Source organism: Lygodium microphyllum, chromosome 11 (genome assembly GCF_053477565.2).
Source record: "Lygodium microphyllum isolate KBCC chromosome 11, Lygodium_microphyllum_v1.1.10, whole genome shotgun sequence".
Classification (NCBI taxonomy): Eukaryota; Viridiplantae; Streptophyta; class Polypodiopsida; order Schizaeales; family Lygodiaceae; genus Lygodium; species Lygodium microphyllum.
In genome coordinates this window covers 409,236-423,282 of record NC_141145.1, presented here as the reverse complement: position 1 = coordinate 423,282, position 14,047 = coordinate 409,236, and the positions used below count along the sequence as shown (strand labels likewise).

The 14,047-nt window shown below is 45.1% G+C and overlaps 1 protein-coding gene across 6 annotated transcripts in view; it reads right to left on the bottom strand.

Moving 5' to 3' along the window:
* Positions 1-14,047, bottom strand: part of MET18 (ARM repeat superfamily protein) — a 172,247-nt gene that overhangs the window by 117,073 nt on the left and 41,127 nt on the right. For all 6 annotated transcript variants that reach the window (XM_087688782.1, XM_087688778.1, XM_087688781.1 and 3 more), the window contains 3 exons: positions 3,767-3,864; positions 3,099-3,257; positions 2,931-2,990 (listed from right to left, as the gene is read on the bottom strand). In XM_087688782.1, coding sequence (XP_087544908.1) covers positions 2,931-2,990; positions 3,099-3,257; positions 3,767-3,864 — 317 coding nt within the window. The remainder of the gene's footprint in view (positions 1-2,930; positions 2,991-3,098; positions 3,258-3,766; positions 3,865-14,047) is intronic.

Sequence of the window (14,047 nt, the reverse complement as noted above, 5' to 3'; positions counted from 1 at the left end):
TTTGTTCAGGTGATCCTGCATAGAATCACCATCATCCATCTTCAATTTCTCAAGCTCTTTCTTTAAGAAAGAGATGTGGGTCTCATTCCAACAAACATCTGCTCCAAAGTTAGCCAAGCTTCTCATGAAGAAGTTGCCGAACAAATGTGGGGGATGATGGACCGCTGAACTGCCGATGCAATCAACAACAAAGACTGTGCATCCCGTGTATCCCATGCTTTTTGAGCTGCTGATCTTTGGGAAAGTGGCTGAAGTGGAGCAAGCTAAATAGGCTGAGGTGCCCATTGTCCACGTCCTCCTGGAGGAGGAGTAGCTGGAGCCACAACTCTCGGCCTAACTTCTTCTCCACTGACATAGTCCCAAAGATTTTTTGCAACAAGCACATTCTTCATCATGAAGGACCAAAGCGAGTAGTTGTTACCATCCAATTTATCTCCTTGGATACATAGGTAAAGACATCACCTCCTTGATTTGCTATGATAATCAATGCCAAAAGAAGCAAAAGAGCAATGCCCCAAGCTGAACTAACCTGGAAATCTCAAAATTTCCAAAAATAACAGCAAAGTTTGCTGCAATTAGTACACTAAGGTACACTCTGTTAAAACTGTTTGTAATGCATGCAGCCCAAGGTGCATTCAGTGTTCAACAACACTATATGAGCAAAAAACCCAAAATTTCTTGCCCCAAAATTGTCCAAAACAGTCTATCTCTGACTGACACTGTAGTACATGTGCCAATGTCTCCAAAAAACTCAAAAGCCCCAAAACTTCTGATAAATTTGCCCAGAAATTTGCTTCAATTGTGTCCCACACATGTATCCAAACCACTGTCCCTGTTGAGCAAAAGGCACTTTTCCGAAGATGAATCTGGAGTAAAAATGTAAAAATTTTTAAAAATACCTCTGAAATGTCAAGGTAGAGGCAGTAGATGCAGAGATAGGCGCCAATGGCCTCATATGCAGCTGGCATGGTCAAGTGCTGCTGAGGAGTGGCGGGGGGCAGGTGGTGGGTTTAGGCGGCGCTGTACAGGTGGTGGGTTTAGGCAGCTTAGGCGGCACTGGACAGGCGGACAAGAGCAGAAGACGAGCCGCACAAGAGACGGAGGGCCAAAGACACAAGGACCAGGTGGCACGGGGCAGGAGTCGCAGACAATGGGTGGCGCTCCCAAACGAGCTGGCACAGGCGAAGTCGCTGGTGGGCATGGTATATGGGAGGTACAGGTTCAGGCGTAGGCGGCACTACTGACAGGCGTGGGACAGGATGGCGCTCCTAGACGAGCTAGCGGGCAGCTGGCGCAAGTACAAGCGTAGGCGGTGCTGCTGACGAGCGTTGTACAGGGGAGGCACAAGCGGGCAGGCAGCACTCAGGTCGCTGGTTAGGCACAAGACATCTGCTTCTGACGGGCTCAGACTGACTGAGCAAGAGCGAGGCAGCTCCTAGAGCTGACAGTGGACAAGGGGCAGATCTGTACTGAACCAGGACTCTTGAGCGGCAGAGTTGAACTGAGCAGGAACTCCCAAAGGCTGAGCGGAGCTAAACTGTGCAGAGCCTCAGCTCTGATACCAAATGTGAGATGGAGAGAAGATTGAAGTTCAACTCGGAGTACGGTAGACAGTGTGGAGAGTGAAGCACGACACCCAATGCAATAGACTAAAAGAGTGTAATCTGAAAGTACAAGGTACAACCCTTAAACCTTAGGGTTGTAGGGGGTGTTCACACCCGAACATGATAAGTGCCCGTAAGTGTATGACATAAGCACATACGAAATAAGACAATAAGTCTGGGGGGAAAAACCTCTTGTACCAAGGGTAAAAAGTGTCCCAATGTCCTGCTAATCACCGACACTCCTATGTGAGCATAGGCGTAAGTGAGGCGTAAGTGAAAACCCAACACTCCAAGAGCTAATGACATGCCCAAAAGAGACTACAGCAATAGGTGATGGCAGTTTGAGGGGTGTTCCAGCCAAGCAACATCATATTTGGGGTGTTTCATCAATGAAGACAACTTTCATGGCTGTCTAGACATGTTAGGTCTCATGCATCATAGTAGAAAGGGCATCTATATATGCAATCCTCCTCATTCCTCCCTCCAACATTTCGCATATTTGACCCAGCCTGCTCTAATGCTCCTCACAAAATCTCCCTACCTCAAATGTGAAGAAGTCCGCATCAAGCCTGTGGTTTTTCTCATTCCAAATGATATATGCACATCCATGTATCTGGGTCAGATAATGAGACCATCGACAAAAAGATAAGGAGAGTCCTTGTAAAAGGCTATCTTTCTGCAAAGTGGTGTTGCTCGTGAGATTCCATGTTCTCTGCATGACTTACTTAGAGATGAAGAAAGGAAAGCAAGAAAATAGCTGAAATGATATAATGGAGGATACAAATGGTAGAATGATGAGGCAAGGAACAATACAAAGAGAGGGACATACGTACACGCACAAAAAAGAAAGAATTGAGGCACCATAGCATACAGAACTAGAGTGATTTCCATTGATGTGTAAGCCCTTTCTATATAGGCAGAGTGTACAGGCTCTAACATAGGCACTTCACATCCAACGTTACCTGCCTTCCAGAAGAGTAGGACATGTCTCATGTGGTCTGGTATATACAATTGTGTGTCAAAAAGTGGTTGAATTGTGCTCACCACTTATGAAACTTCAAGCCTCCAACCAAGTCCTCACATGTCGAACCATTCGAGCAAAGCTTACTGACCCAATCAAGCAAATTTTTCAATACAAAGAACAACATGGTCTGAAGTGTAAGATGTACCTAACAACATTAAACAGTAATTGAAGTGCTGCATTTATGTTCTCATAATAGTCAACTGTCCCACTCTATTACAAGCCACTCCAAACATTCAAACCTCTTTGCTATCAAGACACTTTTGTCCAGGGTTTGACTTGCTTAAGGAGCAGACGTTGCTTACAGCATAGAGAACCGAATTTGAATGCTGCTGAAGCAAGCACTCGTATAACTCCAAGCACAACTGTCAAAGGACACTAACACAAGGATAGTTATTGGCAAGCTTAAGCAACCAATAGCACTATGTGCTTTAGGAGCATAACATTCCCAAATGGAGTGAAGTAAATTGTACCATTCGATCCTGCTGGGCAAGAGCCTGAACTTGAAGATTCTCTAGAGCAGACTCTACAAAAAACTTTGCATCCTCATCTTGGACAGAACCAACATTCTTCCTTCGGTTTAAAAGAGCCAAAGACCCCAGAAGTGCACCATGTAATGCATGCCAATCTGCCTGTAAAAGAGATGAACAGAGTGAAAAACTTGCAATAGGTATTATAATGCCTGAAAGAAAAACCAAAACACTTTTTATGATATGGATCATTCATTTAACATAAGCATGCAAAATGAAAAATTTGCATTCTGACTTGTGCATCAATGACATTCCAATCCATATAGCCCCTATAAAGTCACATTCGTATAAAGAAGCTCATGTAATCCAAAGATTGAAGCCAAATTGGTGGACAATGTTCACAAATCGGGAGCAACTTTACAACTTCAATGAAAAGAATCAATTAATTTTACTCCTATATAAGCAGTACATCAAAATCTACTCCTTAGAATACGCTGGTAAAGAAGCTGGCATCATCCAAATCAAAATGTGGAGGCGGCCCAGAATTGGAAAACAGAAAGCCTTAGAGCAACTAAATAAGTCATAAATTATCAACCATAACACAGTAAAAGTTCCGATGAATTGCACAATATACTTGCACAACATCCTGAGCATCAAAGTGGTAAACGTACAAGGCGTGATGAAAAGAAGTTTGCAAAATTGTGAATAATTTTCTCTTCAAACGGCTGATCTCCAAGGTGCATCCACAGCTCACCCAAAAGGAGAATACCTACAAATGTATCAAATTGTTAGGTAGAAAGAGAAACAATACTGCCACTGTATGAGAGAGAGAGAGGTGTGTGTGTACACGTGTGCTTTCACATTGCTTCACGTACATTATTAACTTACTGAGATAATGAACAGTGGTTTCACAAACATGACAAAAAATTGTGCACCAAGCACATATGTGCATGCATGTATTAGCAAGAAGCACAACATGTCTTTGGTTTACTCACCATACAACACTCAGTCAAAATAAGACACAAACTTTAAAACTTGACAATAAAAGAGTTGGTGTGATAAAATTTCAGATCCACAACCATAACCTTCATGCCAATGGTTTACAAAAACATAGCTAAACGCTGGCTCAAGATGTACTATTCTGTACCGTGGAAACAAAATCAGTTGTGCCCATCATGAATGTATATCTAGGTTTTGTATATACACAGGTTCTGTTTGGCAACATAAGACATCCAAATATACCAATCACATGTACTCATTGTGCAAATTGATATCGTAAAAGCTCTTTTTCTTTTTCTCAAGAAAAGATATTTCTGTTAATAACACCTTAGTAAATCTCATAAAATCTGTAGTCCTATCTAGCTTCCTTCATGGCATGTATCTCTGTGTTGGCAACACGCATCCTCTCAGCCACCCATCTGCAGCCTGGATATCCTCCCTCCTCCCTCTGGAGAGCAGCCAATGATGCTCTATCAGTCACTCTCCCTCTATAGAAGTCTCTGTCTCCTCATGGCCATCTCTCTAAAGAAGGAACTGATCCCCCAAGGCTCTCATCCAAGTCTCCTAAGGCTCTCATCCCAGTCTCTAACTGCCCATCAAATGGAAAAAGGTGTAAATCTGCGCAACTAACTCCCTAAGATCCTCGTCATGGTTCTATGCCTCCTATCCTCAGGGCTTCTACCATATTGAACTGCCCACCTACTATCCAATGGCTGACCTATGGTAGGACTAAGGGTAGTCCAAAACTGTGTCGAGTTGAACTGACCATTCAGGGCATGAATTTCCAACAAACAAAATAAGTGCCGCATCCACTCTCACAATAACCCACAGATTTCCCTAGAACCAGGATGCTCCAATTCAATATTGTGTAGGTCCATCACTTTCCAACACAAACAGAAACCCTTGCCTAGATCTTTGTGGGTCCCACGACAAACCATTAAGTGTAGTTCAGTCCTCACAAAAACTCCCCATAGCATCAAAATATCCTCTCTACTATGGTGGTGCTCTTATATCATTAGAATATCTATCGTTCTTCCCACTAATACTCTATAAAGGTTCTATCTCATGAGGCTTGAGTCTTGCCTGAACAATCATCCATTTGAAGCCTTGTACATTTCATGAGAGGATACTCACGGGAAATGTTGAGTCTCTAGGACCAGCATGGCTCAACAGCCCATGGATCTCTTTGTTGTCTCCTGGAATACACCATGTCAAACCTCCTCTATGCTAGTTGTGTTGCCTCATGCAATGGAGGAAAAACCTCGGAGCTAATAGCATTTAAATCACCCTGAAACATCCCCCTAGGATCCCACCTATACACAAGACATGACAACAAGCTATACCGCAACAAAAAACATAAAAGGAATGGACATCAAAATCACCTCCCATCCGTAGGGCAAAAGGGGCCCACCCTCGAGCATAGAAGCTAGCAACAATCGGGTCTCTACCATGTCCCAAGAGATGGTATCTCATTCCACCAGTCCACACTGTCCCAATGTGTGGACGTGTCATGCTACATGCCAAGAGTCCAAGAGTGGTGATCACACAATGATGTTCACTATAGGGCCTCAAGTCCATTAAATAGGACTCATTTTCCCTAACCCTAAAGTGTCCCTAGTGCAATCAAACTAGGTCACTTTATGACCACTATGACAAATTCTACTAGTGCCCATCCAAATGTCCATGGATGTCACACTCCCACTCCTGAAATGTATCCTCTTTCTCCTATGAGGCAATTGCCTCATCGACTGATAAGTTGCAAGGAGGAATGAAGTACCATGTGGGAGCCTATAACCTATAAGGACGGCATAGGGCCTAGGAATCAGAGTCGAAAGTGTATCGACAATATGATTGGGGCTAGGGGACCCATCTCAAGTCCTAAGAGGCCATTGGTCAAGGTGTCACTATGCTTGCACAATCACATTAGGCATCCTCTCATACATGGGATTTTAGCATCTTTGGCTCCTAGAAGACCATTGATAGGGTTGGGGACACTTACTGGAACCACAGCTGATGGGGGTGTTACCACTATCTCTACCCCTATCTATGTCCATCGTCACTCTGTTCTCTCTATCTCAAACATTGCTTGCTCCTCTACCAGGCAATGCACCATCTCTAACCCTTTCTCTCACTCCTCTCATAAGGCTGATACTTGCCCCCTCCCTGGTCCTAGAAAGCAGTATGTTGTTGGCAGTGTCTGGAGGCAAGCTGTAACCATCCTTCCTTCCATGGATGGGTGGTAATTCCCTAATTACAACTTAGTTACAGCAGTTAACTTGCAATCTTTGACAATGGACACCTTGTTGGCCCCGAAACCGGCGCCCCTTTCGGCATTTATTTAACTTAATTGAAGAAGAAGTTGATGTACAATGGGATTCTCCCAATCCCTTTCAATATTCCAACTCCTCTTGCTATCCAAAATGACTAGCAAGTCTTCAATTTGATTTGCCCCTTGATTCGAGCAATCAATTGGCCTTCACCCGCTTTGATGGAGATGGAAAATGCCCCAAATTCATTGATTTGCTAGTCCCTCCACCTGAATTTGACTAAAAACAGATTCAACCCTATTGAATCCAAGACTTGGAGCTTCCAATTTTGTACGCTTCTTGAGGTTGCTGCTAAATCCTAATTCTGCAAATTAGGGTTTACAGCAAAGAAATCTGAAATTTCTCAGCCTCTGGTGATCTCAATGCTATAATCTTCAAAGCAAGGCTGGGAGATGAGAGAGAATACTGAGGAGAGAGAAAATTCTGACTTTCTTCGCGAAGAACTAAAGAAAATCTGTCATTTACTGCTGCTGCCCTGTCTCAATAGCTTGTAGATGCAAAGAACTGAAGAAAATCAGTCATTTACTACTGCTGCCCTATCTCAACAACCTGTAGATGATGTTACCTGCTCTTGATTGGTCTTCTCCTGCCCTTGGCTGCCTCAAAAGGTCCTCCAATGGCTGCAAATCAAAACAACATCTCCTATATCTCTCTTGCAGGCTGAATACACTAAAATGCCTCTCTCTAACCTCTAAAGACATATTTCAATCTTGCATGCGCATTTTTGACAAGTGGCAGCCTTCCCAAATGGCTTTTCCAGCATTATCCATAATTAAATATTAATTATCAGGCTTTAAATACTGAAAATTAATTTGATAATTATTACAGTGCCCTAAAAAATAATTTGCTCTAGCAAATAAATAAATTGGCTAGGCAACTTCCATTCCCGAGTGTCTCTGCACCATCAGATTGGCATTAGGTAGGATTAAACGCCACTTCTCTAGTGTCACCAACTGACACTTATGGCCAAATGAATGACCTAGGCCAATGACTCGCACCAAATATCACCAAGTACCTGTGCGGCATAACTTATAGCAACTTTTTGTCTTTGACATCCCGTGACTTCCTCGGATCCCAAGCTCGTAAATTTACTCTAATTCCAATTACACCTCACATGTGCAATATTTACCTAACCATGTGATTAAAAGTTAATCCACGTGTTAAGTGAGCTTTCAATAATACATGTCCTCATGACACAAGCTATAGCAAACATTGCCCACACGGTTTTCTCCTTACGTAGTACGAACTGATCTGTACGGTACTATTTGGCATATTGTAACGTTAATATAACTCTGTGTGTGTGTGTGTGTGTGTGTGTGTGTATAAGCAATATTTAGGCCTTTAGCATCTCACCATGCCCACTGGCAATAGTCACAGACCACGCATACCTCCAATTTAGCATCATATGTAATTACGAGGGAACCCTCCCAGTGAGCAACCCTCAAAGATTTCCCAGATACCACTTCACCAGGACGATAGCGAGTGCCTACTCAAATCATCTATACTGGAGCCTACAGGAGATGGACCCACATACACCCCTAGAGAAATTCACGACACAACTGGCCAGGACCCTTCACAAATCAACCGCTACGTACTTCCCCCACACACGCTCCCACTCCACCCCTCCTAGCAAGAATGCCCCGCGGAATAGCTGGTACGACGAGAAATACAAAGAAACTCGCCTCCGCCTCCAACAAGGGAAAGCCAAAGGGACATACACACCGCCAAGCTCGCACAATCTTCCGTCGCCTAGTGGGAAGGAAGAAGTGGGTATACCTATCCAAGCTAGAACACGACTTTTATCAGCTATTCCTAGGGCAAGGCAACAAGGAGGCGTGGAAGGCGTTCCAAGCACCTCGAGTAGAGACACCTGTTACCTCCCCACAGACATGTCATAGCTACACCACCTCACTGTACCACGTGCCAAGACAACCCCCCTACCTCAGCTGCCAGAAGACACACCAACTGCATCCACCTTCTTCAGGACCGAAATGGTCAGTGATGCCATTGGCAGACTCCAAAATGGTTAGGCCCAAGACCAAGCGGGACTAGTAGCAGAACACCTCTCATTCGCTAGAGATATAATCGCCCCCCTCTTAGCCCACCTATTCAACAGGGCACTATGTGAAGGCTTCCCAGCCAGTTGGTCAGCTAATACAGTAGTACCAAACCTAAAGGCCGGAGACTCCATGGTCCCCCCAAATTACCAGATGGCCATGGTCAGCCATGTGCTGGCTAAGCTCTACGGATCCATCCTAGAGCATGCTAAGCAAATGGGGGGAGACACACCAACATCGGGCCATGGGCAAGCAGGCTTTAGGAGAGACTACTCTACACTTGACCACATCCTTACACTCCGAGCCATCATTGAAGAGAACACAGCATAGGGAAAGCGCGTGTACTGCTGCTTCGTGGACTTCCGCAAGGCCTTTGATATAGTTCCCCGAGCCAGACTCATGCAGAGACTGCAGGTGCTCGAGATCCCAGCAAAGATGAGATGGGGAATCCTGGCTCTATACGAGTCTGGACGGGTCTAAGCACCAGGAGAGCTATCAAAGGAGATTATTAGCACTATTGGGGTAAAGCAAGGATGCCCCCTCTTCCCCGCCCTGTTCAGGCTCTACATTTACGAGATATCAGATTATGTAAACAGACTTGGAGGGGAGAGGTCCTGCCTAGGGGAGGCACAAATACCCATGCTACTATATTCAAATGATATAGTTCTCCTCTCTAGCACGCCGAAGGGACTGCAACACCACCTAAACGTACTACGGGACCTTCTGCCAAGACAAAGACCTCCCAATGAACCTGGGGAAAAACCAAGATCATGGTATTCAACACATCTACCCAATGGATCCATTGGTCAGTGCCCCACTTCAAATACGGAGAGGATATAGTCGAGGTGGTCCAAAAATATGTTTACCTGAGGATCACATTCTCATGGCCAAGATTCACCCTGAGAAAGGCCGCGGTTGACTAACTAACACACGGCTACGTTGCCCTAGGATCCATGGAAAGCCAATGTGCACATCTACAATTTCAGGAACCTCGAACGAAGCTATGGCTCTTTGATACCTTGGTCACAGGGATCTAGCCTCCACCATACACGGCGAACCACACAAGATTAGCCATTGCCCCAAGGGGGGGAGAGATACGGAGGATGGGAGCAAATGGAATGCCCCCTAGTGATGATGATCTCCCGGCTCATCAGGAGTAAACCATCAATACCATACGAGATCACGAGGGCAGAATTGGGAGCACTAGCTATAGTGGCAAAGGCCCTATCCTAGACGGTGACTTTCCTGCACAGGCTTTGGAGCCTACTGCAACACAGATACTCCTACCTCGCACCAAAATCATCCAAACAACTCACATCGCAAGGGGACGCTAACTACTGGTACGCTTGTACTCAGGCCTGCTGGCTACAGCTGCATGGGCTACACATGGACCACCTCCCGCCCCTACAATATAGTTTGGACTACCCCCACCTGAAGATTAGCCGGGAGGAGCTGAACTGCGTCATCATGGCGGATATTATTCAGCTGCTACACACAGCCAGGACATGAGTATTATCGGTCGAGGATCTGGGGAAGAAGATGGCCTTCTACCGAGAGCACCTCCTACGCCTCACACCTGACAGCTTCATTATACTCCTGAGATAAATGGATGTACACCTGTCTCATGGGGTCTGAAGTGCCATCGAGCAACTCCGTACGTCATCACACTAGCTACGAATCGAGACAGGCAGATACGTAGTGGAGTCTCTTCCTCCAGAGGACAAGATCTGTCAACTCTGTCAGCTGGAGCCAGAGACACAAGAACATTACATATGTAGATGCCTAGTGTACTGCGAGATCAGAGGCCGCTTCCACTGTCTCTTTAAGGAGGGTTTCGAGCCACTCTCCCAAATACTAGACTTCCCCGACCAGAAATGCCTCGGGCTCTTCCTCCTAGAGCTACACCGATATAGAGACCGCCTTCTACGGGTTTGGGACCAAACAACCGGGAACACACAGCAATGCACCCTCCAAGAGTTCTATAGACCCTCGACCACCCCCACTACAACGAGGACTGCAGCCAACCGACCAATGGCCCCACCCCGAGGAGTCACCTTGGATAGAGCTACAAAGAGAGGCAAAGCTCACCACCCACACCCAACAGGCCCATGCCCCCGCAAGAGACATCACCTACAAATACAGCAAATACTACAGCGCCACCGGGGAGCCATTCCCCACCGCTTCAGCCTCTCCATGCTACACAGGCCCATGCGAGACATGTTAGGATGACCACACTCCATGAGCAATTCCACACTACACTTGAAGTGCATCTAGATTGTATTGAGTCTGTATACCATTTTGTACCTACTCACCTAGTTTACCATAACACTAGATAGTAGCTTTACTGGGACTTGGAAAACTTCCAGACATTTTGTATGTAACCTTTTGGTCTCATAGGCCAACTTGGCCTTTTGTAGACGTTAATATAACTTTCTTTCTTTCTCTCTCTCAACCGTCTCTCTGAAGCCTATACTTCTCTTATTTGTATGATCATTCATGTATGATGTATCCACTCCCATCTATGTACTTGTAAGTTGTAGGTAATAGTACTGCATGTTACATGCAGCATGAGATTTTGGCATGTTACCCTCAAGTATTCATCTTATATACTCTAATAGCATTGCTCTTTAGGCTTTAAACATCTATTATATCATTTTTAGTCCAAACTAATCAAGTTTTTTTTCGTACTAATATCCTACCATACCTTATAAATCTTAGGGTACCATTTAGAACCGCATTTTATCATAATGTGAGGTTTCATACCTAAAGTTCAACTCACGCATACAAATAAGGCAGAACTTGCAACTAGCCTACTTGAGGTCAGATCTTTAGTAATGTAACTTGGCAGATGGATTGAGGGTTGAGACTACACTTGAGGGATGGCATCGCCATCACCGTCTCCTTTCCATGCTTGGACATGAATTCAAAAGGGTCCTCACAAATTCTAGATCTCCATACCCACACTCAATCATCTGCAAACTGTATTCCAATACCTGCTGCACATCCTGTAGAGAAAGCACATTTGCATCCATAGAACCTGCCATAACTGAACCTTCACCCCAGCCTTTCACGTTGGGTTCACCACAAATGTTGAAAGGAGTGCACAAAGGCCAGAAAAACATGGTGTCAAGAGAAGAAGGTACAGCAAGGCAGCCAGCCTCATAGAGACTCTTCTCTGAATTTCCACAGTTAATAATGCATCAACAATTCAAAACTCAAGTCCTTTTGTTGTATTCAGGGTATGAACCTCCTTTTGCTCTGATAAAGCCGCATGCTTTCACAGCTGCCTAACCTTCAAATCTCTCTTTAGTAGCTCCAAGCTATCTTTGGCCTCCTCCCACCATTTTTGATTCTCTGATTAGTACATCAATATCCCTAAAAACATAGTTGAGGGTACATGATAGTTAGAACAGCTGTCAAGATGAAGTCAGCTTCTTCAACATGAAGCTACATCTATAAGAAAAACTTTCAGATCATTCCTTGAGCCCCTCTACAAAGCGACAACTCATTGCCTTACTGCTGCTGTTCTTTCCTGATTCGACTGGCCAAAGTCTCATCACTGAATGCTTCAGTAGCACCTGCAATCCACGTGGCCATCCGACCTGAATCACAAGTCAAAGCTCGGTTGCATACGCTGTCAGTGAACCTCCATGCATCTCTGAATTCAGCGTTGGCTGTCACCCTGCCAAGCTTGCATCAGCAGCAAGGTCTGACTGCAGGTTCAAGTACTTTACTCCTTACCTGTCCAAGATCGGTAGTGCATCTGGCCATGCCACAGAGGGGATAGGACCTTTGTTGACAGCCTCAGAGAGTCCCCTGATACCCATTATTTAGGCTCATTGTCCCTATAGGGTCTATCAATACCTCCATCAGACCATCAAGATTCTGTGCATTTACAGAGGATTCCTAGTCTAGTCAAGAGTCTTCTACTAGGGCCTCATTGGGCAATCTTAATTGTTGACCCTGGAGCACCCCTTTCCAAGGGATACAACTCTTGTAACCCTATTCGCTGACAGCATTGTCTGTCACCCTGCCGAGCTTGCATCAGCAGCAAAGTCTGACTGCAGGTTCAAGTACTTTACTCCTTACCTGTCCTAGATTGGTAGTGCGTCTGACCATGCCATAGAGGGGATAGGACCTTTGTTGACACAGCCTCAGAGAGTCCCCTGATACCCATTAGTTAGGCTCATTGTCCCTATAGGGTCTATCAATACCTCCATCAGACCATCAAGATTCTATGCATTTACAAAGGATTCCTAGTCTAGTCAAGAGTCTTCTATTAGGGCCTCATTGGGCAATCTTAATCGTTGACCTTGGAGCACCTCAAGGGATACAACTCTTGTAACCCTAGGTGGGGTGGGTGCCAGTAAAGGCCACATGGAAGTGACTCTGAGCTCAGCTTGGTTTCCACTATACATGTGATTCCCTATACTCAATGGTGAACCCTCAAATGTGCAGAGTGTCATGAGGGTGTAGTCCTAAGATATGCCTCAATGTCGTATCTTTTGATATCATGAATACAAAGATTCCTTATTGATATATCTTGTGTGCAATTCCGTTGTGCCTTTTTGTGCCTCATGACACGTTATGACTTGAAGTCTCGTGAAGGTCAGTAACACTTGGTATCACAGTAACTCTAGCGCAAAGCATACTAGCATGAGAGGGGAGCACGCTCATGGACACAGAGGAGATCCTACCATAACACGCCCTCCCGGGCGAGTTCTCTACTAAAAATTGGAAGAGAACCCGATGTGCCAACAAGGTTGAGAGGGAGGCATGGCGTGATAGAGACGCACAGCATACCATTCAAAAATGTCTTGGAGAGAGCTAAGATTGTGGGAGGACACTTTCTTTGAAGAGGAAGATGAGCTATGTCACTGGCTCAAAATCACATACAAGAAAAAAAAGCTACGGCTCAAAATGATCGAGCAGACGAAGAAGACCATCAAGATGCTAAGGAAGACCCAACAAGGAGCAAATGTGCTATGCGATCTCAAAGAGAAGGCTGAAGACCTGGATGAAGACTTGGAAGAGGTTGACTACCAGTTGATCATGGTGCGAGAGAGAGCCAAACTGTGGCAAGTGAAGATGGCCCGAGACCTCGACACGGAGTTACAAGAGAAACTCATGCTGAGGTGGGACTGGGAGACTGCCTCTGGATCTGAAGAAGCCAAAGAGAGGTCTGAACCATACTTGAAGCAAATGTGGCCTGAAAGAGTCCAAGAACTGAAGAATGGAGCGAAGCCAGCCAAAGAAGAACCAAAGAGCCAAAAGAAGCAGAAACAGGTAAAAGAAGAAGAAGAAATATGGTCAGATGAAGAGAAAGATAAAGGAAAGGGGAAGGATGAGCTCAACATTGATCCTAGGACACCTCACTCCCAAGAAGAAGCTAACGGCTACTACCCCGACTACTACCTGGAAGACTACTACCTAGAAGGCTACCTTGACAATCAATACTTCGACAACGAATACACTCCTAAAGGAGATGGATACTACTACCCTGAAGATGTTCCCATCGACTACCACCTAGAAGGACAATACCTCTACAACGACTACCCCTATCCCGAAG